This window comes from Anabas testudineus, chromosome 17 (genome assembly GCF_900324465.2).
Source record: "Anabas testudineus chromosome 17, fAnaTes1.2, whole genome shotgun sequence".
In the NCBI taxonomy this organism is placed as follows: domain Eukaryota; kingdom Metazoa; phylum Chordata; class Actinopteri; order Anabantiformes; family Anabantidae; genus Anabas; species Anabas testudineus.
The window spans coordinates 16,007,253-16,027,549 of record NC_046626.1 but is presented as its reverse complement, the minus strand read 5'-3'; the positions used below and the strand labels follow the sequence as shown (position 1 = coordinate 16,027,549).

The 20,297-nt window shown below is 37.4% G+C and overlaps 1 protein-coding gene across 1 annotated transcript in view; it reads left to right on the top strand.

The window, feature by feature from the left end:
* LOC113172532 (dynein heavy chain 8, axonemal-like) overlaps nt 1–20,297 on the top strand; it is a 32,461-nt gene that overhangs the window by 10,002 nt on the left and 2,162 nt on the right. Inside the window, 60 exon segments of the mRNA XM_026375537.2 lie at nt 64–299; nt 700–804; nt 920–1,033; nt 1,142–1,204; nt 1,979–2,079; nt 2,201–2,338; nt 2,528–2,768; nt 2,877–3,076; nt 3,471–3,624; nt 3,722–3,885; nt 4,527–4,629; nt 4,879–4,983; nt 5,339–5,500; nt 6,434–6,658; nt 6,750–6,922; nt 7,024–7,202; nt 7,288–7,475; nt 7,564–7,650; nt 7,748–7,855; nt 7,923–8,057; nt 8,152–8,313; nt 8,387–8,633; nt 9,098–9,339; nt 9,440–9,580; nt 9,665–9,896; nt 10,016–10,158; nt 10,278–10,412; nt 10,523–10,645; nt 10,750–10,963; nt 11,049–11,158; nt 11,333–11,496; nt 11,582–11,774; nt 11,857–11,979; nt 12,063–12,193; nt 12,532–12,685; nt 12,783–12,947; nt 13,208–13,434; nt 13,561–13,679; nt 13,790–13,893; nt 14,190–14,366; nt 14,455–14,622; nt 14,778–14,993; nt 15,149–15,286; nt 15,369–15,496; nt 15,622–15,793; nt 15,879–16,016; nt 16,018–16,035; nt 16,133–16,288; nt 16,371–16,553; nt 16,800–16,905; nt 16,998–17,250; nt 17,330–17,520; nt 17,609–17,730; nt 17,812–17,927; nt 18,017–18,219; nt 18,316–18,389; nt 18,475–18,627; nt 18,788–18,943; nt 19,981–20,097; nt 20,174–20,275. Of these exon segments, the coding sequence (XP_026231322.1) occupies nt 64–299; nt 700–804; nt 920–1,033; nt 1,142–1,204; nt 1,979–2,079; nt 2,201–2,338; nt 2,528–2,768; nt 2,877–3,076; nt 3,471–3,624; nt 3,722–3,885; nt 4,527–4,629; nt 4,879–4,983; nt 5,339–5,500; nt 6,434–6,658; nt 6,750–6,922; nt 7,024–7,202; nt 7,288–7,475; nt 7,564–7,650; nt 7,748–7,855; nt 7,923–8,057; nt 8,152–8,313; nt 8,387–8,633; nt 9,098–9,339; nt 9,440–9,580; nt 9,665–9,896; nt 10,016–10,158; nt 10,278–10,412; nt 10,523–10,645; nt 10,750–10,963; nt 11,049–11,158; nt 11,333–11,496; nt 11,582–11,774; nt 11,857–11,979; nt 12,063–12,193; nt 12,532–12,685; nt 12,783–12,947; nt 13,208–13,434; nt 13,561–13,679; nt 13,790–13,893; nt 14,190–14,366; nt 14,455–14,622; nt 14,778–14,993; nt 15,149–15,286; nt 15,369–15,496; nt 15,622–15,793; nt 15,879–16,016; nt 16,018–16,035; nt 16,133–16,288; nt 16,371–16,553; nt 16,800–16,905; nt 16,998–17,250; nt 17,330–17,520; nt 17,609–17,730; nt 17,812–17,927; nt 18,017–18,219; nt 18,316–18,389; nt 18,475–18,627; nt 18,788–18,943; nt 19,981–20,097; nt 20,174–20,275 (9,197 nt within the window).

Genomic DNA, 20,297 nt, shown 5'->3' with positions numbered 1-20,297 from the left:
AATGTGTGCATGTGTCAAAATGGAAAAATGCAATCTGACAACTGATTTTTATCTCATCTACAGTTCCATTGAAGAAGGCCCTGACAGTTGAGATCAAAGCCTGGAAGAAACTATTGTGCAAATATCTGAAAGAGGAGTACAAAAAGAAAATGATTAATACCAGCATTCATAATAACAAATACCTCAAACAACTATCTCATCCTGTGGCTAATCTGGAAGATGTGCGTCGTGCTATGAGTGCCCTGTCTAAGCTTCGGGATACTGAAATACATACTGATATGACATTGACTTCCATTGAGGTATGAATAAAATATTTGTTTGTTTTCAGGGATCAAGCTTATGTCTAAAGCTGTTTTCAAATAAACAAATAACAAATAAACAATAAACAAACTCTAGATGTCTAGATATTTTCAGATTTTTGTGAATGTCTGAAAGTGGCTCGTCATATAACTGTAATACTTATATGGTCATGTTTGTACAAACAGTAGCACTAAATATAAAAAAACTAAAAAATGTAGGGGCTGCATTGGCGAAGATGTGTGGCTACAGGGACCTGTGAGAGGATGAAATACCAGACATTATGCAAGAGCTTTTGTTTCTGCACTGGGAACCTTAGGGTGCTAGCTAAATGGTTTTAATGAAATAAGTAAATGCATTCTTAAATAGCAGAATTATATCTTATAATGCTATATTTTACAGGAGGCCTATGAAATTTTGACAAAATATGAAGCAGAGGTCACCAAAAGAGAAGCAGATGGTGTATACAATCTAAGGCATTTCTTCACAAAACTTCAGTCTACAGCTGTTAGTATTATCATCAGATTTAGATTTTTACATATTTATTTACTTTTTTTAGGATTTTATAAGGCGTTTTCCTTAAGTCAGCTGTAATTTTGTATGTAATTTGTGACTTTTCTAGAGATCAGTGCAAGATGAGCTTGTTCGTATGCAACCCAAGTTCAAACAAAACCTTCTTGATGGTGTTGCCATTTTCCAAAATGATGTTAACACTTTTATGAACCAGTATGATTTGGTAAGTATGGGGTCTTTCAGTCTAATTAGGATGTGCGTCAATTTTCAATTAGTAAGATAAATCAGTTAAAATATTTCTATTAATCAGTTGTATGATCTTGTCTTTTAGGAAGGCCCTATGGTCGATGGAATAGCTCCCCAAGTAGCCAGTCGTAGACTCCAGATCTGCCAGGTAACAGTGTCAGTTAGGTCAAACAATTTGAAAATGCATACTTTGGTCTACTGCATACAGTAATGTATAAAGATATTTAAATATAAGTCAAGATAAAAGGTCAAGATGTTTTTAAATTGTGCACATTTATCTAGATCACTCACTTTAATATTGAAACACTTATAGGTAAAAGTGAGATGGAGAAAACTGCTACCCAATGGCTAATGCTTAAATTAATATTTCCTCCCATTCTGTGGTAACCATCTTTCCGCCTCCGCCTCAGTGGGCGCTGCTATACAAAAGTGTAAAAATTGCTTTTCTGACATAGTGGAGGATGTGTTGTCCTTGTTCTTCATGAGCTTATTGTATGTCAATATAAAACTCCCCAGTGATGAAAAATTATTTCAAAATTAAAACAGATCTTTACAAAGGAGTATAAATGAATTAAAATATGAAGATATTCACTACCTTTAAATAACTCACCTGCTGTAAATCATCACTGGTGCTGTCACTTGGTTGAAGAAGTCACACAGTTAGTGAAATTGAGATGACCTAAGTGCAGTTAATGTTTTTTAAGGATTGCAGTATACATACACCCCTATTTGAAAGGTCCAGTTACTGATGAATCAGGTTTCCCTTTGCCAGAAGCAATTTTTAATTGTATGGAAGAATAAAAGAGCTAAAATGTGGCTGATCACTGCAAATTACCGCCTTGCATGCTCTGCTTGCATTTTTTAATACAGACATTTTGTTCTTTTGTTTTGTGTGTTGTTGTTTTGTTTGTTTTTTACCCAGGCTAGATTTGATGAATTGTGGCGAAATTTCAACACATACACATCTGGAGAGCAGCTTCTTGGCTTGCCAGTGACAGAGTATGACTGTCTACAAAAGAAAAAGTATGTTTACCATTCTTACTTACAAGAATTACTCAACAGTTCAATGTTAACGAACATTCTAATTATATTGGTTACTGGTTTATCTTTATTTACAATGTATTATACTTTATGTTTACCCCAGAAAAGAGCTTGACCTGCTACAGAAACTCTATGGTCTATATGATGCAGTGATGAGTAAGATTAGTGGATACTATGAGATTCTGTGGACAAATGTGGATATTGAAAAGATAAATGCAGAACTTCTGGAATTTCAGAACAGGTAACATAAATATTTCAGTTAATTCCCTCCCCCTCAGTTTTACTATACCACTCTCCTATGGATTGTGTTTTTATATATGATGGAGAACAGTGTGGCTTGTGCCTACATAACAACTCTAGGTATAATAATTCAAAATAAGCCCAAATTAATTGCCCTTTTACATACAAATGGGTTTTTTTCCTCTGTTAGGTGCCGGAAACTGCCCAAAGGCCTAAAGGACTGGCAGGCTTTTCTGGACCTGAAAAAGACAATTGATGATTTCAGTGAATCATGCCCTCTCCTTGAGATGATGGCTAACAAAGCCATGATGAGAAGACACTGGGACCGTATTGCAGATCTTACTGGGCACCAATTTGAGGTGGAGTCCAAAACCTTTACACTACAGAACATTATGGAAGCACCTCTGTTGAAGTACAAGGACGATATTGAGGTTTGCTAGCTGTTTACATGTTGCGGTTACAACTTTTGATGATTTTATAGCCACCGTATTTTATCAAATTTTATTAAACTTAATACATCTTTCTGTCTGCCTTTGTAGGATATTTGCATATCAGCTGTGAAGGAGAAAGATATTGAGGCCAAGTTGTCACAAGTGAAAGAAGTGTGGTCCAGTCAGACCCTGAGTTTGAATACATTCAAGGAAAGAGGAGAACTGATGCTGAAAGGGGCAGAAACAGCAGAGATTTTTACCATTCTCGAGGATAGTCTCATGGTGCTCGGTTCACTGCTGAGCAACAGGTCGAAAAAATAAACAAAGACTGAAATGTAGACTTGCTGGATTTCAAAATTATCTTTTACCTTTCTGAGGTGTACTTAATTCAGACCTAAGGACTCCTTTACATTTGTTAAAAACACGTGCTGTTGCAAAATGTTTTTTGTAAGTAAAGAGGGGTTCAGAATACACAGTTTAATTTTTGGAGGTTTAGGGTATGAAATAATTAAATAAGGTTTTAAAATTTTCACCAAGATCATAGTTTAACACAAGTCTGATAATGGATGGATGGTATAAAAACAAAATGCAATTGACACTAATAGAATGACTATTATATATGGGACTGTAAATTATAATTCATAGGGAAATTACTGATACAGACATAATGCTCACACTTTTGTTATTTTCTGTATTTTACAGATACAGTGCATACTACAAGGCAGAGATCCAAGATTGGGTGTTTAAGCTTTCAACATCATCTGAAGTAATCGAGCAGTGGATTATTGTGCAGAACTTGTGGATCTATTTGGAGGCTGTGTTTGTTGGAGGAGACATTGCCAAAGATCTACCACAGGTATAATATTAACTAAGGTTAATAATTTTTTTAGAATACAGTGTTATCATAGTTGTTGTTAAACTATAAATACTTTGCATCCTATTTTGCCATGTAGGAAGCAAAGCGTTTTCAGAATATTGACAGTTCCTGGATTAAGATCATGCAGCGAGCCCAGAAGGTCCCAAATGTGGTTGAGTGCTGTGTGGGTGATCCAACACTGGTTGAACTCCTACCAGATCTTCAGAAACAGCTGGATTTCTGTCAAAAATCTCTTGCAGGGTAAATATTTGCAAACATTCTTTTAGATGATTACCTTTTGTGATCACATATAGATAGAATAGTAGGAGTCACAAAAGTTAGAAACTTTGAAATCGAATGTCATGTTTCTGCTTAATAAAAGGATGTGGAGCAAACTTACAGTCAACAAACAGGTAGACAGGGTGGCAGGTTCAATAAATAAGGTATCAGGTAACAGTTTTACTCACTGAATTTAGAAAAGATACAAGGAGAAGGCAATCATTAAGTTAGGCAAAATTCTGTCTCAAAGTAGTTATGAAGAAAACAGATATGTTTTACTTTGTTGCTCTAAAACAAATGGTCAGTCAACAAATAGACTGTCTAGCAGCAATCTGGTGGCTTGGAGGAAGAATAGTGGGGGACATAAAGGATACTGCAAATTCATAGAAAACATACAAAAGGGGACTCTTCATGGAAAGGACAACGGCTCAGACTAAGTTAAAAAAAACAGACATAGGACTGAACTGCGGCACACATCTTTAAAGCTGCATTCTTTCAGTTGATGAGACAGCTTGGGGTAGGTATTCTTACTATCTAATCAACCAGTTTTATGTTCATAAGTCCTTTTTTTCCCTACTGACTCATTAAGTCTACACTGGAGATACTGTGATCTAATTCAACAGGTACCTTGAGAAAAAGAGGCTTCTGTTTCCACGATTCTTCTTTGTGTCTGATCCAGCCCTGTTAGAAATTCTCGGGCAAGCCAGTGATTCTCACACAATTCAAGTAAGGATATTGATAGCTATATACAGCTAAATGGATGTAAGGACACAAGCCAGATATGTATCTGGCTACTTATTACTTATTACTTATACATAAGCCAGATATGTATACATTTACATTTACTTATGTATAAGTAAAATGTTAAAGGCTTTCTCAACCATGTGTGAGAGAATTCTCATGATGCACTTTTTAAATTACATTTTCCACACTAACACGGATTTAGTCTTTTTTATGTTGTTGTTTTTTTTTCAGTCACATCTCCTTGGAGTGTTTGACAATGTCAATGAAGTGGAGTTTCATGCAACAGAGTATGACAAGATTTTGGCTGTTATTTCACAAGAGGGAGAGAAACTACCGGTGTGTACAGTCATTCTAATTACATTTACAGATTGTAACTGTAATGTAAGACAACCTCCCCAGAACATAATTATGCTGAATTACATGTTATAGTCTAAATGGAAAACACTTTCTTGCAGTTGGCCAAAATGGGTAAATACATCATATTGTTGGGTTGTTGAATGAATGAATGAAAGAAAGAAAATTTATTATGTGAGTGTTGAGCATCAGTGATCATTCAGTTTTGTTATGAAATCTTTATATAATACATTGTAACTACAGCTAAGTGTATAGGAAAAAATTGTAACTATAAAGTGCCTTAAATTTTAAACTTATATTGTACAGTAAATAATAAATGTGTGTTGTGTGGTTCCAGCTGGACTGTCCTATTATGGCACAGGGTCCAGTGGAGCTCTGGCTTGGAGAGCTGTTGTTACAACAGCAGGCTTCATTACACTCAGTGATAAAAGCCTCCGATCTAGAGATCAACGATGAAGACTTTGATCTTCTCTCGTTCCTCAACAAGTTTCAAGCACAGGTCAGAAAACAGTGCTTATTATTTTTAATTAAAAATGTCTGTATATTGTGACACCCAAGCTTTTTGGTGGCCAGAGGCAAGGTCCAGGGTTCAAAGGCAGGTCGGTAACATAAGGCTTAATGCAAGGCATGAAAAATAGGGCTGGGGAGTCAAACAAAGTCTGGGTACCAACGGTGGTTGAAAAACACAACTAGAGAGAAGGCAAGGTAGAATGGTTGGAAAGTGGTTTGAGGACTAACAATCTGTAAACGGTACAATGCATAAGTAAGGACAGGGAGGGCACAGGTGGATCTCATCAGAGCTGATACAGTGAAGCTAGAGGTATTAATGATGGTGGGGGACAGGAAGATGACCAAAATAAAAGCACAGGACAGAAAATGGACCTGCCAATGTCTGTTGGCAGGTTGCCACTCTACTACTATGAGCTGAGAAGTGCAGGGTGTAAACTTATTCCCCAATTACCCAAGAAATCTGGTTTCTCTGAGTAACTTGAGTGTATGTAAACGCACTAACTATAATAGATATCTGGTCAATACTTGACTAATGCAGGACATTGTTATGATAGCTTTTCTTCATTGCTTAAAGATGACACCACTAATTGCATTTATTAAGTCAGTTATTTTGCTACTTAATTATTATGTTCTCAGTGACTGCACAGTCTAACTGGAATTTGTGTATTTTGCTGGGAGGCAATAATATTAAATCTCAACAAAATGCTGTGTTTATGTTAAAATAGGTAGTGGATCATGTAAATATAAAAAAAAAAATTAAAATAGGGAGACTACTACGATATTCAATTAATGCAAAGATAATTTTTTTCATTGTAATACTGCACTGTACTGTAATATTAAAAAACATTTCAGTGTGTAATGGCCGAGTTTGTAAAACACCCTTGAATGTGTATCTTCTGGCTATTTGGTCTTAACTTTTTAGGTGGGCTTGCTGGGAATCCAGATGCTTTGGACAAAAGATGCAGAAGAGGCACTGCAACAAGCTGAAGATGACAGGGAGATTATGCCTCTTACTAAAAAGAAATTTCTAAATCTACTGAGTATTCTCATTAAACAAACGACCTATGACCTGAGCAAGTTTGACAGAATCAAATATGAGACGCTTGTCACAATCCATGTGCACCAGAGTGACATATTTAATGACTTAGTAGGTTCATTTTCTTTCTCTTTATATATCTTTGTGTTATTCTGTATTATTGACTGATTGTTATCAGATTGATATTCTACTTCGGTCCCAGGTAAAAAAGCGTATCAAATCTGTCAGTGACTTTGAATGGCTGAAGCAGAGCAGGTTTTACTTCAAGGAGGACTTGGATAAGGTCATTGTGTCTATTACTAATGTCGACTTCATTTATCAGAATGAGTTCCTAGGCTGTACTGATCGCCTGGTTATCACCCCTTTGACTGACAGGCAAGAGAAGAGCAATTTGATTCTGACACTTAATTGATGAATTCTCTTTGTTTGCTGTAATGCTTAATTTTGTTGAATTAGTGAAATGCTTTTATCTACAGGTGCTACATTACATTGTCCCAGGCTCTGGGTATGAGTATGGGAGGAGCCCCTGCAGGGCCCGCTGGCACTGGGAAGACTGAAACTACCAAGGACATGGGACGTTGCCTTGGCAAATATGTCGTGGTGTTCAATTGTTCAGACCAGATGGACTTCAGAGGACTTGGCAGAATATACAAAGGTATATCTGGAAATGAAACAATAAATCTAATAGTGTACCATTTTACCTTTTTCAGTCATTTCTTTCAACATATTCTTTTTATTAGGCCTTGCACAGTCAGGATCTTGGGGCTGCTTCGATGAGTTTAACAGAATTGACCTTCCCGTGCTATCTGTTGCTGCTCAGCAAATCTATATTGTTCTACAAGCCCGCAAGAAACACAAAAGCACTTTCATCTTTACTGATGGAGACTGTGTGGATCTGAATCCAGAGTTTGGCCTATTTATCACTATGGTAGGAATATACCTAAATACTACAGGAAACTCTAAGGAAATTTAGTAAGAACACCAACACCATTGACACATTTTCATTGCATGTCTAGAACCCTGGATACGCAGGCCGTCAGGAACTTCCTGAAAATTTAAAAGTGCAGTTCAGGACAGTGTCTATGATGGTACCAGACCGGCAGGTAAGCCCCGACTACTTTAACTCAAAAGTAATATGTTTTTTCTTTTTGCTGTAGTTGTTATAGAAATTACTTCTCCACTGTTTCTCAACTTTTGCAGATAATCATGAGAGTCAAACTGGCCAGTTGTGGATTCAATGAGAATGTTATCTTAGCCCAGAAATTCTTTGTCCTTTATAAACTATGTGAAGAGCAACTTACAAAACAGGTGAGAATCTTGTTGCCAGTGCATGCTTATTATTTTTTAATGATATTGATTTACTGCTGTTTGTCAGGTTCACTATGACTTCGGACTGAGGAACATCCTGTCTGTGCTGAGAACACTGGGGGCCAGTAAGCGAGCACGACCTGATGACACAGAGTCCAGCATTGTCATGAGAGTTCTGCGTGACATGAATCTTTCAAAACTGGTATGGCACGATTGTTGCCTGTGAGGTTTAATTCTTTAGTCATTGTATATTGTGGGCAGGTGCTAAACAGGCATGTGTGAATCTTGTGTTTCAGGTGGATGAGGATGAGCCCCTATTTCTTAGTCTGATTAATGATCTGTTCCCTGGTATTCAGCTTGATGGAAGCACATATACTGAACTTCAACTTGCTGTAGCCCATCAAGTTGAGCTTGCTGGTATTGTAAACCATCCTCCATGGAACCTTAAGCTGGTTCAGGTATCTTATCTCTTATTGTATATTGTGTAGTATTGTATATTTTTCTAGTCTCACTTATTACTGTTATTTACAGCTCTACGAAGCTTCACGAGTGCGCCATGGACTGATGACCCTAGGGCCAAGCGGAGCTGGAAAGACCATGGTTATCAACATTTTAATGCGAGCTTTGACTGAATGTGGAGCCCCACACAGGGAGATGCGCATGAATCCCAAAGCAATTACTGCTCCGCAGATGTTCGGCCGTCTTGATGCAGCCACCAATGACTGGACTGATGGTATCTTTTCTACTCTGTGGAGAAGGACACTTAAAGCTAAGAAGGGTTTGTTTCATGCATATTCAGAGCAACATTATGATGAATATTTCTCAATAAACATAAAACCTGCCATTGTAAAAGCTAATATACAGTAGCCAGAACTATATTATAAGAATAATACAGATCTTATTTCATAGTTGTTAAAATTATATACAAATCTTCCATCTACATACTGTATGATCACACTTACAGAAAACAAATACAGAACAACTAGTGCTATATAAACCAGACTGAAGCAAAGTTCATTCAGTGTAGCAGCTTTATTTTGTAAAAGCAGTTTCTGTTCACTTGTTGCTTAATCATTAGACAGCAGATCATACATGCTTACGCTTAACAATGTGAGAGGTATTACCTGTAAAAAGTATTTGAGACAGAACAGAACAAGTATTAGAATAAGTAACTGAAAATGTGGAAGAGCTACTTAAACTAAAATCTGTGTGATGTTGTGATGTCTTACTAATGTGCTTCAGGAGAGTTCATATGGATTGTGCTGGATGGCCCTGTAGATGCTATATGGATTGAGAACCTCAACTCTGTGCTAGATGATAATAAAACACTTACCCTGGCAAATGGCGACCGCATTACCATGTCTCCATCCTGCAAGCTTGTGTTTGAGGTGCATAACATGGATAATGCCTCTCCTGCTACTGTGTCCCGTGTGGGTATGGTTTTCATGAGCTCCTCAGCTCTCAGCTGGCAACCCATACTTCAGGTACAATTTTGTTAAATCATAAGTGTCCATGTTTGCAGAAAAATCGATGTAATGAAGGTGAAACACAATGCTTAGTTGGAACATGAACTTTATGTTGTAGGGATGGGCTCTTAAACGCAACGCACAAGAGGCACAAAGCGTTATGAGCTTATATAACAAGATATTTGATGATGCTTATTTGTATATGAAGCAGAACCTTAAACCGAAAATGGAGCTTTTGGAATGCAACTACATAATGCAGGTTTGAAGAGAAGCAAGATTGATTTTTTGATTGATTTAAACTGTTTTGAGAAACACATAGTTATTTATTATTATCTATCATCAGTCTGTGAATCTGCTTGAGGGCCTCATTCCAACCAAGGAGACAGGGGGCTTGGTTGGTAGCAAACACATGGAGCGCCTCTTTGTCTTCTGCCTGATGTGGAGCCTGGGAGCCCTTTTAGAGTTAGAGGATAGGGACAAACTGGAGACTTGCATCAGGGCACATGACTGTAAAATTGATGTTCCTCAAACAAAGCCAGGAGAGACTATGTTTGAGTACATGGTCAGCTCAAACGGTAACGAGTAATTCTGTACATCAAAATACCACCTTTTTGCTATCTTAATGTAGTTTTTAAGTGAGGTCTTGAAGGAATATTTTATTGTGGACATAGAAATGCTTGTATGTTGAATTCAGGTGAGTGGTGTCATTGGAATCACCATGTGGGGGAGTATATCTATCCAACTGACCATGTTCCAGACTACACCTCCATCCTTGTGCCAAATGTAGATAACACTAGGACGTCCTTCCTATTGGAGAATATTGCCAAACAACGCAAGGTTATCTTGCCTCTTTTAAAATAAAACTTAAAGTATTTTTCAGAAAAAATCATTCATTAAATACCAGAGAAATAGTTGTTGTTGTTTAGCTTTCTTGTATGCATGTTGTTTTTGTGTAGGCTGTACTTCTTATTGGTGAACAAGGCACAGCCAAAACAGTGATGATAAAAAGCTACATGAAAAAGTACGATCCTGAGACAGACTTGTCTAAGTCCCTGAATTTCTCATCTGCAACAGAACCCATGATGTTTCAGGTAGAATATTTGTGATATATTTATTTTTCTTTTTTTTTGTATGATTTCTTTTGTACAGAAACAGTTCTGAATAGTTTTTTTTGTTGCAAAGCAATTTCTTTCCATAACAGCGAACAGTGGAGAGCTACATTGAGAAACGAATAGGCAGTACTTATGGACCCCCAGGAGGACGCAGGATGACAATCTTCATTGATGATATAAACATGCCCATTGTCAATGAATGGGGAGATCAGGTACAGTTTTTTTTATCTACTATACATTTCTCTATATACTGTATTGTATTGTACTGTATGCTCAGTTACTTCAGTGTGAGAATTAAATATGACTATTCAAACAGATCACCAATGAGATAGTTCGCCAGATGATGGAAATGAATGGCATGTATAATCTGGACAAACCAGGAGACTTCACCACTGTTGTGGATGTACAGATACTAGCTGCCATGATTCACCCTGGTGGTGGAAGAAATGACATCCCACAAAGACTAAAAAGGCAGTTTACAGTGTTCAACTGTACACTGCCATCCAACACCTCCATTGATAAAATTTTTGGTAACTATCCCTATGATTATTAACTTTTCTGCTTCCTTTGGGTTGTATGACACCTAAATTATTTTATGTTGTCTCGTCTTTGCAGGTATTATTGGCTGTGGATATTTCCATACATGTAGGAAATTCAATCTGGAGATATCACATATGGTGAAGTACCTTGTGTCAGCAGGGAGGATTTTATGGCAGTGGACAAAGGTAGTAACTTGAAAGTATACATTTTTGATGACATATCCTAATGAAAGGTCAAAAGTCATTTAATATAAATAATGTGTTTCCATTTGAATGCCCACTCCACATATGGAGGTACTTTACTGTGTATTAATGTTTATCAGTGCAAACATAACCTGATTTTATCTTTTTACATTGAAGGTGAAAATGCTTCCCACACCATCCAAGTTCCACTATATCTTCAATTTGAGAGACTTGTCAAGGATCTGGCAAGGAATGTTAAACATTAAGGCAGATGAGTGTAATGATATTCCCACTCTTTTGGCTCTATTCAAAAGTGAATGTACAAGGGTCATTGCTGACAGGTACATTTCTTACATATACTGTAAATCCCCAGGCAAATGAATCAGAAATAACCTAAATAATACCCTAAATATTGTTTTGCTGCAGATTTATTTGCTCTGAGGACAGAGACTGGTTTGAGAAGGTTGTATCTCTTGTGATCCAAGAGCATGTTGACCCCAGTTTTGTCTCAGAACTTCAACGTGAGCCATACTTTGTAGACTTCCTGCGAGATGCTCCTGAGCCCACTGGGGAAGAAGATGATGATGCCTGTTTTGATGCTCCCAAAATTTATGAATTGGTATGAACGGTACTAAACTGTATTATATTTGTACACTAGGTATTAAAACTGTCATAAGTTGAGCAAAGTGATGTTCTTCCAGGTGCCAAATTTTGAAGTCTTATCCGAAAAATTGATGATGTATCAGGCCCAGCATAATGAGATTGTAAGAGGCTCTAGCCTAGATCTGGTTTTCTTCAAAGATGCCATGACTCATCTTGTCAAGGTCAGACTAGAAGTCAGCCTAATGAATACCTTTAGAGCAGGCTATGGAGAATTCTAACTAATTTGAGATTTGCTTTCTTTTAGATCTCCCGTATTATTCGAACAGATAATGGGAATGCTCTGCTGGTGGGGGTGGGAGGATCGGGAAAACAGAGCCTAACTCGCCTAGCTTCATACATAGCTGGATACAGCATCTTCCAAATCACACTGACAAGGTAAGAATAGAAAAAGTCTTACCACTGATCTTAGATTATTAGTTTACTTTAACTAAATGTTTAATAGTTAAAGCAACAGTATGTGACATAAAAAAAATAGAAATAAAAAAATAGAAATATGCTCCAAAATGCACCTTAATGTGGAGAAATTATATCAAAGCCTTCTGTGATCCAGACTCATTGGCAGCACTGCAAACACAGTGCAGGGATATTCATTCTAAAGGTTTCTGAGTAAGGCTTGCCACTACTAAGTGCTAGGTAGATTGTGGTGGAGCATTACGGAGTAGTCCACTGGAGGCATATTTCTTATTTCTTACACTGCTATGTTTTCTCATCAGGACATACAACATAAATAATTTCATCGATGACCTTAAACTGTTGTATAGAACAGCTGGGGCTGAGGGCAAAGGTATCACCTTTATCTTTACGGACAATGAAATTAAAGATGAGGCCTTCCTTGAGTACCTCAACAATGTTCTTTCTTCTGGAGAGGTGAAGACTTCTCTTTTGATATCTTTGATGCTTAAATCCAGGATCATCCTACATCCCTGTTCTTTCTTATTAGTCCCTTTACCTTCTCTGTTTGTAGGTCTCCAATCTGTTTGCTAAAGACGAGATGCAAGAGCTCACCCAGAACCTAATCCCTGTGATGAAAAAAGAGTTGCCTCGTGTTCCACCAACTTTTGACAACCTTTATGACTACTTCATATCTCGATCCAGAAAGAATTTACATGTAGTTCTTTGCTTCTCACCGGTAGATCAAACTTTGTACAGTATACTTAAAATTAATTATATTTGTTACCCAAAAGCAATATCCAAAAGGTGGGATACTGTGATACTGTATTTACTTGACTATTTCTCTTTTTTTTTTTTTTGTTGTTGTTGTGTGTTACTGTTGCGTTATGTGTAGCATTTCCTTTAATGATTTGTATCTTTCCACATTTATTTGTGTGGGTACACCTGAAGATCTGAAAATTCTGCTTTCGATTGCATTGTGTCTGCTCTCCTTGACAGGTGGGACAGAAGTTTCGCTCTAGATCCCTAAAGTTTCCAGGGCTGATTTCTGGCTGCACAATGGACTGGTTCACCCCTTGGCCCAATGAAGCTCTGGTGGCTGTGTCGAACTATTTCTTATCAGATTTTCCCATGGTTTGCTCCACTGATGTCAAGGCGTCTGTGGTGATCACCATGGGTACATATCATGACAAAGTATCCAGCACCTGTGAAAGCTACTTTGAAAGGTATAAAGAGCCAAACACATATAGTTCATATTGTTTTATTGGAATTAGTTATTTATAGATATTGATTTTTTTATTCAAGAAAATTACTTTACATTTGCTTAAAGTTGTATGTTTTTTGTCTTTCAGGTTCAGAAGAAGAACTCATGTCACCCCTAAATCCTACCTGTCTTTTATAAATGGTTACAAAACACTGTACTCTGAAAAGTACACCTATATCAACACACTAGCAGAGCGCATGAATGTTGGTAAGAAAATTAAGCAGCAAGCATATGATTGCTATAAAGATGACATGTATGGAGAATATTCCAAGGTTTACTTAAATAAAAAAAGCTTGAAAGATGTAATTGACATGCAGGGTTGGCCAAACTGATGGAGGCTAGTACGTCTGTGGCTCAATTATCTAAGGATCTTGAAGTCAAGGAAAAAGAGCTGGCTATAGCATCTGTCAAAGCAGACAAGGTAAACAATACTAGATACTGCACACTCCTCACCCTGCACATAGACCGTATATATAACTTAATATACAGTCTATGGCCATGCACAATATACTGATGTACAGTAATGGAATGGAAGCATCTTATCTTTATTTCACCATGTTTGTTCATCGGTTAAAGTGGGTTGTGGTTCATGTTTTTATTGCAAAGTGAAAATCTGGCTCAGATTATATAGAAACTCAAATTAATTGAATGTGGTAACAGTATAAGGACATGTAGTTTATTACATGATGTATTTGTTGCTGTATTTACTCACTGTAGGTAGTGGCAGAAGTGACAATAAGTGCTGAGGCTGCTACCATTGTGAAGAATGAGGTCCAGATTGTGAAAGATAAAGCTCAGAACATTGTGGAGGGAATTGAAAAAGAGAAAGCTGTTGCAGAGGAAAAACTGGAAGCTGCCAAACCAGCTTTAGAAGAGGCCAAAGCTGCACTGAATGTGAGCTTAATTGTAATTTTTGAAACATATACACATTTGTGTATTTTTTATTTTTTTATGTACCACACATTGTCTTTAAACTTTACAGACAATTAAGCCTGCTGATATTGCCACTGTGAGAAAACTGGCTAAGCCTCCACATTTGATCATGAGGATTATGGATTGTTGCCTGCTGTTATTTCAAAAGAAGTTAGAATCTGTCTCTGTTGATCCAGAACGACGCTGTCTTAAGCCATCGTGGGGAGATGCCCTGAAGGTTTATATAAATCCTTTTTAGAGAAATGTTTATTGTCATTATATCACAATTTCTCATAATTTAGATACTGAAAGCAACGGTGTAAATAGATTATCATGACTGATACTACAATCAGTTAAAACTTAATTTTGTAAATGTTCTTTGTCTGCTCCTAGCTTATGAGTGCTGCTGGTTTTATGACCTCCCTCCAGCAGTTTCAAAAAGACAAAATTAATGAGGAAACAGTAGAACTGCTGAGGCCCTACTTAGACATGGAGGATTACACAATGGAAAATGCCAAAAAAGTGTGTGGTAATGTAGCTGGCCTGCTAGCATGGACCCGTGCAATGGCTGTGTTCTTTGGCATTAATAAAGAAGTGCTGCCACTCAAGGTAAAGTCAGTCATCATCATCAGCAGTTTTTTTTAATTATTTTTTTTATTTAACTGTAGCCATTTTCTAAAAGAAAATATGCTTTGGTGGTGCTTTAATTGTTATGCTTCATAATGTGCTCTGTGTGGCTTTGTAAACTGTGTCTTTGTGTCTAGGCCAACCTGGCCATTCAGGAAAACAGATTCAGAGCGGCTAATAATGAGCTATGCAAGGCTGAGGCCCAGCTGGCTGAGAAGCAAGCAGAATTTGACAAAGTCAAGGCAAAATGTGATGCTGCTATGAAAGAGAAACAGGTGTGGGTGGACCTTAAAACATTTAATATTGAATATAAAATATTAATATTAAACTTGTGGATCACTTATAATATATTTTCAGGACTTGTTGGATGATGCTGACATGTGTAGGAATAAAATGCAGGCTGCATCTGCACTTATTGATGGACTTAGTGGAGAGAAAGTTCGCTGGATAGAGCAAAGCAAAGAATTTAAATCACAGATAAACAGGTGGGATGCAAAAAAACTTAATTGAATCAAGAAAAATATTTACATATTATTATCATAAGGTTTTTAGAGAGCTTCTTTTAAATAAAGAAACTCCTTATGTAATTTGCTTCTGATCTTCTTGGCAGACTTGTGGGGGATGTGCTCCAGCTCACTGGCTTTCTGTCTTATTGTGGACCATTCAACCAGAGTTTCCGTGACATGTTGCTGAAAGACATCTGGGAGGCAGAGCTCAGGAGCCATAAAATTCCTTTTACAGAAAATCTCAACCTCATTTCTGCCCTAGTGGACCCTCCCACTGTAAGAACAAAAGAGACAATTTTATACTAGGTACACAAAAATATTCATGTAATGAAATACCTGTGTGCTTCTTTTTATGTTTAAGATAAGTGAGTGGAACCTTCAGGGTCTGCCAGGAGATGACTTGTCCGTACAAAATGGCATTATCGTGACAAAGGCAACAAGATATCCCCTCCTCATTGATCCTCAGACTCAAGGAAAGTCTTGGATTAAGAAAAAAGAAAAAGGCCAATGCACTCCAAGTAAATAATAAAATAGAGTAGAGTTCTGCCATTTACATCCAAATGTGTTGTTTTAGTAACAAATAGTATGGGATTAATCTGTGGTCTCTATTTTGAGGTGACATCACTCAACCACAAGTTTTTCCGCACTCATTTGGAAGATTGTCTTTCTTTGGGACGTCCAATGATTATTGAAGATGTAGGTGAGGAACTTGACCCTGCTCTTGACAACATCCTTGAGAAGAACTTCATTAAATCAGGGACCAGTTTTAAGGTAATTAGTGATATCCTTTTGAAAACAATACAATTTCAAAATGCATCTTCTTCTAATCTTCGTATTTTCTTTGATTACATAGGTTAAAGTGGGAGACAAAGAGGTAAATGTGATGGATGGTTTCCAGCTCTATATAACCACTAAACTGCCCAATCCAGCATACACACCAGAAGTTAGTGCCAGGACCTCCATCATTGATTTCACTGTAAACATGAAAGGCCTTGAGAACCAGCTACTTGGTCGTGTCATCCTCAGAGAGAAACACGTCAGTCATTTTGTACATGTTTTTATTTTGTGAAGCTGTAAATACTGTAACATTGTAATGTAGTATATGAAAACACAGCAAAAAAGTTTTTGAGTGGCATCATGGGATACTACTCTAATTTAATATTTCTTTTGGTATTACCCTCTCTTATTACAATATTGTGTGTGTAGTATTAGTTGTGCCTTGGGATACTTATAAATTTTAGTTAAATTTATAAATTCTCACTCATTTAAATTCTTGTAACAGGAACTAGAGGCAGAAAGACTGAAGCTAATTGAGGATGTTACTGCTAATAAGAGAAAAATGCAGGAGTTGGAAGACAACTTGCTGTACAAGCTTAGCAGCACAAAAGGTAGATTTGCTGCTGGTGTAGTTTAATGCCATACCTGTAATGTAATATATTTTTCTAAACTTTAAAAAGTTTTTCTGTTTTTTTGGTGAAAGGCTCCTTGGTTGATGATGATTCCATGATTGGCATTCTGAGTACAACTAAGCAAACTGCTGCCGAAGTTAGCGTAAAGCTCAGTGTTGCAGCAGATGCAGAACTCAAGATCAATATAGCTCAAGGAGAATATCGTCCAGTTGCCTCCCGAGGCAGCATCCTTTACTTCCTCATAACTGAGATGAGTATGGTCAATGTCATGTACCAGACTTCCCTGGGTCAATTCCTAAAAATCTTTGACCTGTCATTGGCAAGGTATAGTTTTGGTTTAATAAATATATCTGACAAATGTTCTAATATGTTTATCAATCATATTTATTTATTTATTTTTCAGGTCTGAAAAATCCTTTAAGACTCAGAAGCGAATTGCAAACATAATTGAATATTTGACCTATGAGGTGTTCAGATACACTGTGAGAGGCCTCTATGAAAACCACAAGTTCATCTTTACACTTTTGCTGGCGCTGAAGATTGACTTACAGAACAATAAAATAGAGCATGACAAATTTCAGGTTCTTATTAAAGGTAATATTACTGCCACTGCTATAAAATTTGTAATCTATCTTCTGTTAGATGGTCACCCAAAATATAACTGTTTTCAATAAACAAATAGGTGGTGCAGCTCTTGACCTGAAGACTTGCCCACCTAAGCCATTTACTTGGATCCTGGATACAGTTTGGCTAAATGTGGTGGAACTCAGCAAATTGTCCCAGTTCACTAGCATCATATCTCAGGTAACCTAAAGTTCCATAGGTCATTTGTCTGAAACCTCCAAATGAGTGTCCATACAAAGTGTTGCTACTGACATTTTGTAGGTGTCTCAAAATGGGAAACCCTGGAAAGCATGGCTCAATCTTGATGCACCAGAAGAAGGTGTTTTTCCAGAAGGATACAACTCACTCGATGTCTTCCATAAACTTCTGCTAATCAGGTTGGATCTCACTGCTATCATGTTGATTATATTTTCAGACACTTTGGAATTATGCTGTATTCTTACTAGGTATAGTATGTCTTCCACAGGTCTTGGTGCCCTGATCGTACCTTGTCTCAGGCGAGAAAGTATGTGGCGGAGTCCTTGGACATGAGGTTTGCTGAGCCAGTTATCTTGAACCTTCACAGCACATGGGAGGAAAGTGATCCTTGCACCCCTCTAATTTGCTTCCTTTCCATGGGCTCGGATCCCACTGACCAAATTGAGGCACTTGCTAAGAATCTACAACTTGGTGAGTTTTACTGCCATACACCTCATAAACCTGTAACTTTTATGAAGTACTGATTTTAACCCTGAAGAATAATGCCTGCATTGTTGTGCCTTATAGAATGCAGAGCTATATCCATGGGTCAAGGGCAAGAAGTTCATGCACGAAAGCTTGTTCAAACATCAATGACACAGGTTTTATTTCAAAGTTAATGAAAGTAGTATGCTGTATGTATGTTATTTTACCTGACCTGTAGCCTTTGTATCTGCATATGTTTAGGGAGGCTGGGTCCTTCTGCAAAATTGTCATCTGGGTTTGGAGTTTATGGATGAGTTGCTAGAAACCATCTCAACTGCAGAGACCATACATGATACTTTCAGAGTGTGGATTACCACAGAACCACACAATCAATTCTCCATCACACTCTTACAGGTGACCCTGTGTAAAGTTTTATCTACAGTAAGGTTATATAAATTCTGCATGCATTACTTTGTATCTTGATCTAACCTCTGTGCAGGTAAGTACTGAGTTAGTTGTATAGACAGCACATGTACAAGCTTAGAGCAAATGGTTGTCATCTCTTTACTTTCAGTGTTCCATCAAGTTTACCAATGATCCACCACAGGGAGTGCGTGCTGGCTTGAAACGAACATTTGCAGGAATTTCACAGAATCAATTGGAAGTCAGCAACCTGCCCATGTGGAAGCCATTGCTCTACAGTGTTGCCTTTCTCCATACTGCTGTACAGGTATGTTTCATTTGAAACTTCACTAATGAAATGAGTGGAGCTATATTTCAAGCAGCTAATGACAAAATACTACCCCTGATAGAGTTCAAATAAGAATCAGATCAAACAATGGAAGAAATTTTGACATAGCCCCACTTCATCTGACAATTCTTATTTTTTGTTGTTATTTTGGCGAAAATACAAAAACACACAGAACGCGATGAAACAGAGAGAGCTGGAAAGCTACACTCTAACCAGGACTAGTTGTAAACAAACAATATATACTTAGGGGACTGAGCTGCAGGTTAACCAGAAGGGAGGGGGGAGCATAAGGTAATGCCAAAGGCAAATAAATATAATAAAAATGTTACTGATATAATATTAGTTATAACTAACTAAAATGGGGGACTGCAGACCAGAGCAGGAGGGAGTGACAGAGGGTTCCTTTTTTTTCATGATCCTTACTCAACCTGGAAGTCATTTCAGTTCTCCCTCTTGCAAGCACAGTCTCAAGTTTCTTATTTTCAGCAGCAAGGAGCAATGCTTGAGAAGAAAGGACGAAGGATACAAAAGGCCGTCCTTCACAGAATACTGATATTTATATGCTCATGTGCATCTAGGTTGTGAGAAATAAATACTATGTCCATTCAAGATTCAAAAAGCTTTATTAATTCCATAGGGAAATTGACAGCTGAGTTGCTGTCATCGGAAAAAGATGTCACCTCCGATGTCAGTTCAGACGAAATTATGTCTCATATCTCTAAAAACATTTGTTTCAAATGTTTCCTCCCTTCTTCCATTTTTTCCCTACATCTCTCCTTACATGGGAGTGATTTCATTGGTAGAGAAATATGGATGCACACAGTATAAGAGACTTGATACAATCTGAAAATTGTCTAAATGCGATGTGAATTCTGCAGCTTGTTATGTACATAATTTTTGCTATTCAGTTACTGAAAAACTATTCAACATGGCAAACAATCCCAAAAATTTAAGACAAAATAATGATTAGATTTGATTATATTTGTAAATGCTTGTTTTATTCCTTCTTTTTTGAGGAACGACGCAAATTTGGACCATTGGGTTGGAACATACCTTATGAGTTCAACTCTGCTGATTTCACTGCAAGCGTTGAATTTGTTGAGAAACACTTGGATGATTGCGGCCCTAGAAAGGTGAGCATCTACAGCCATGGTCTAACTTTAAAATACTAATATTTTTTGCCACTTACCATCATGTTTTTCCCAACAGGATGTGTCATGGGTAACAGTAAGATACATGCTAGCCGAGGTGCAGTATGGAGGAAGGGTTACAGATGACTATGACAAACGCCTGCTCAAATGTTTTGCTCGTGTAAGACCCCATTTTTGTTAAT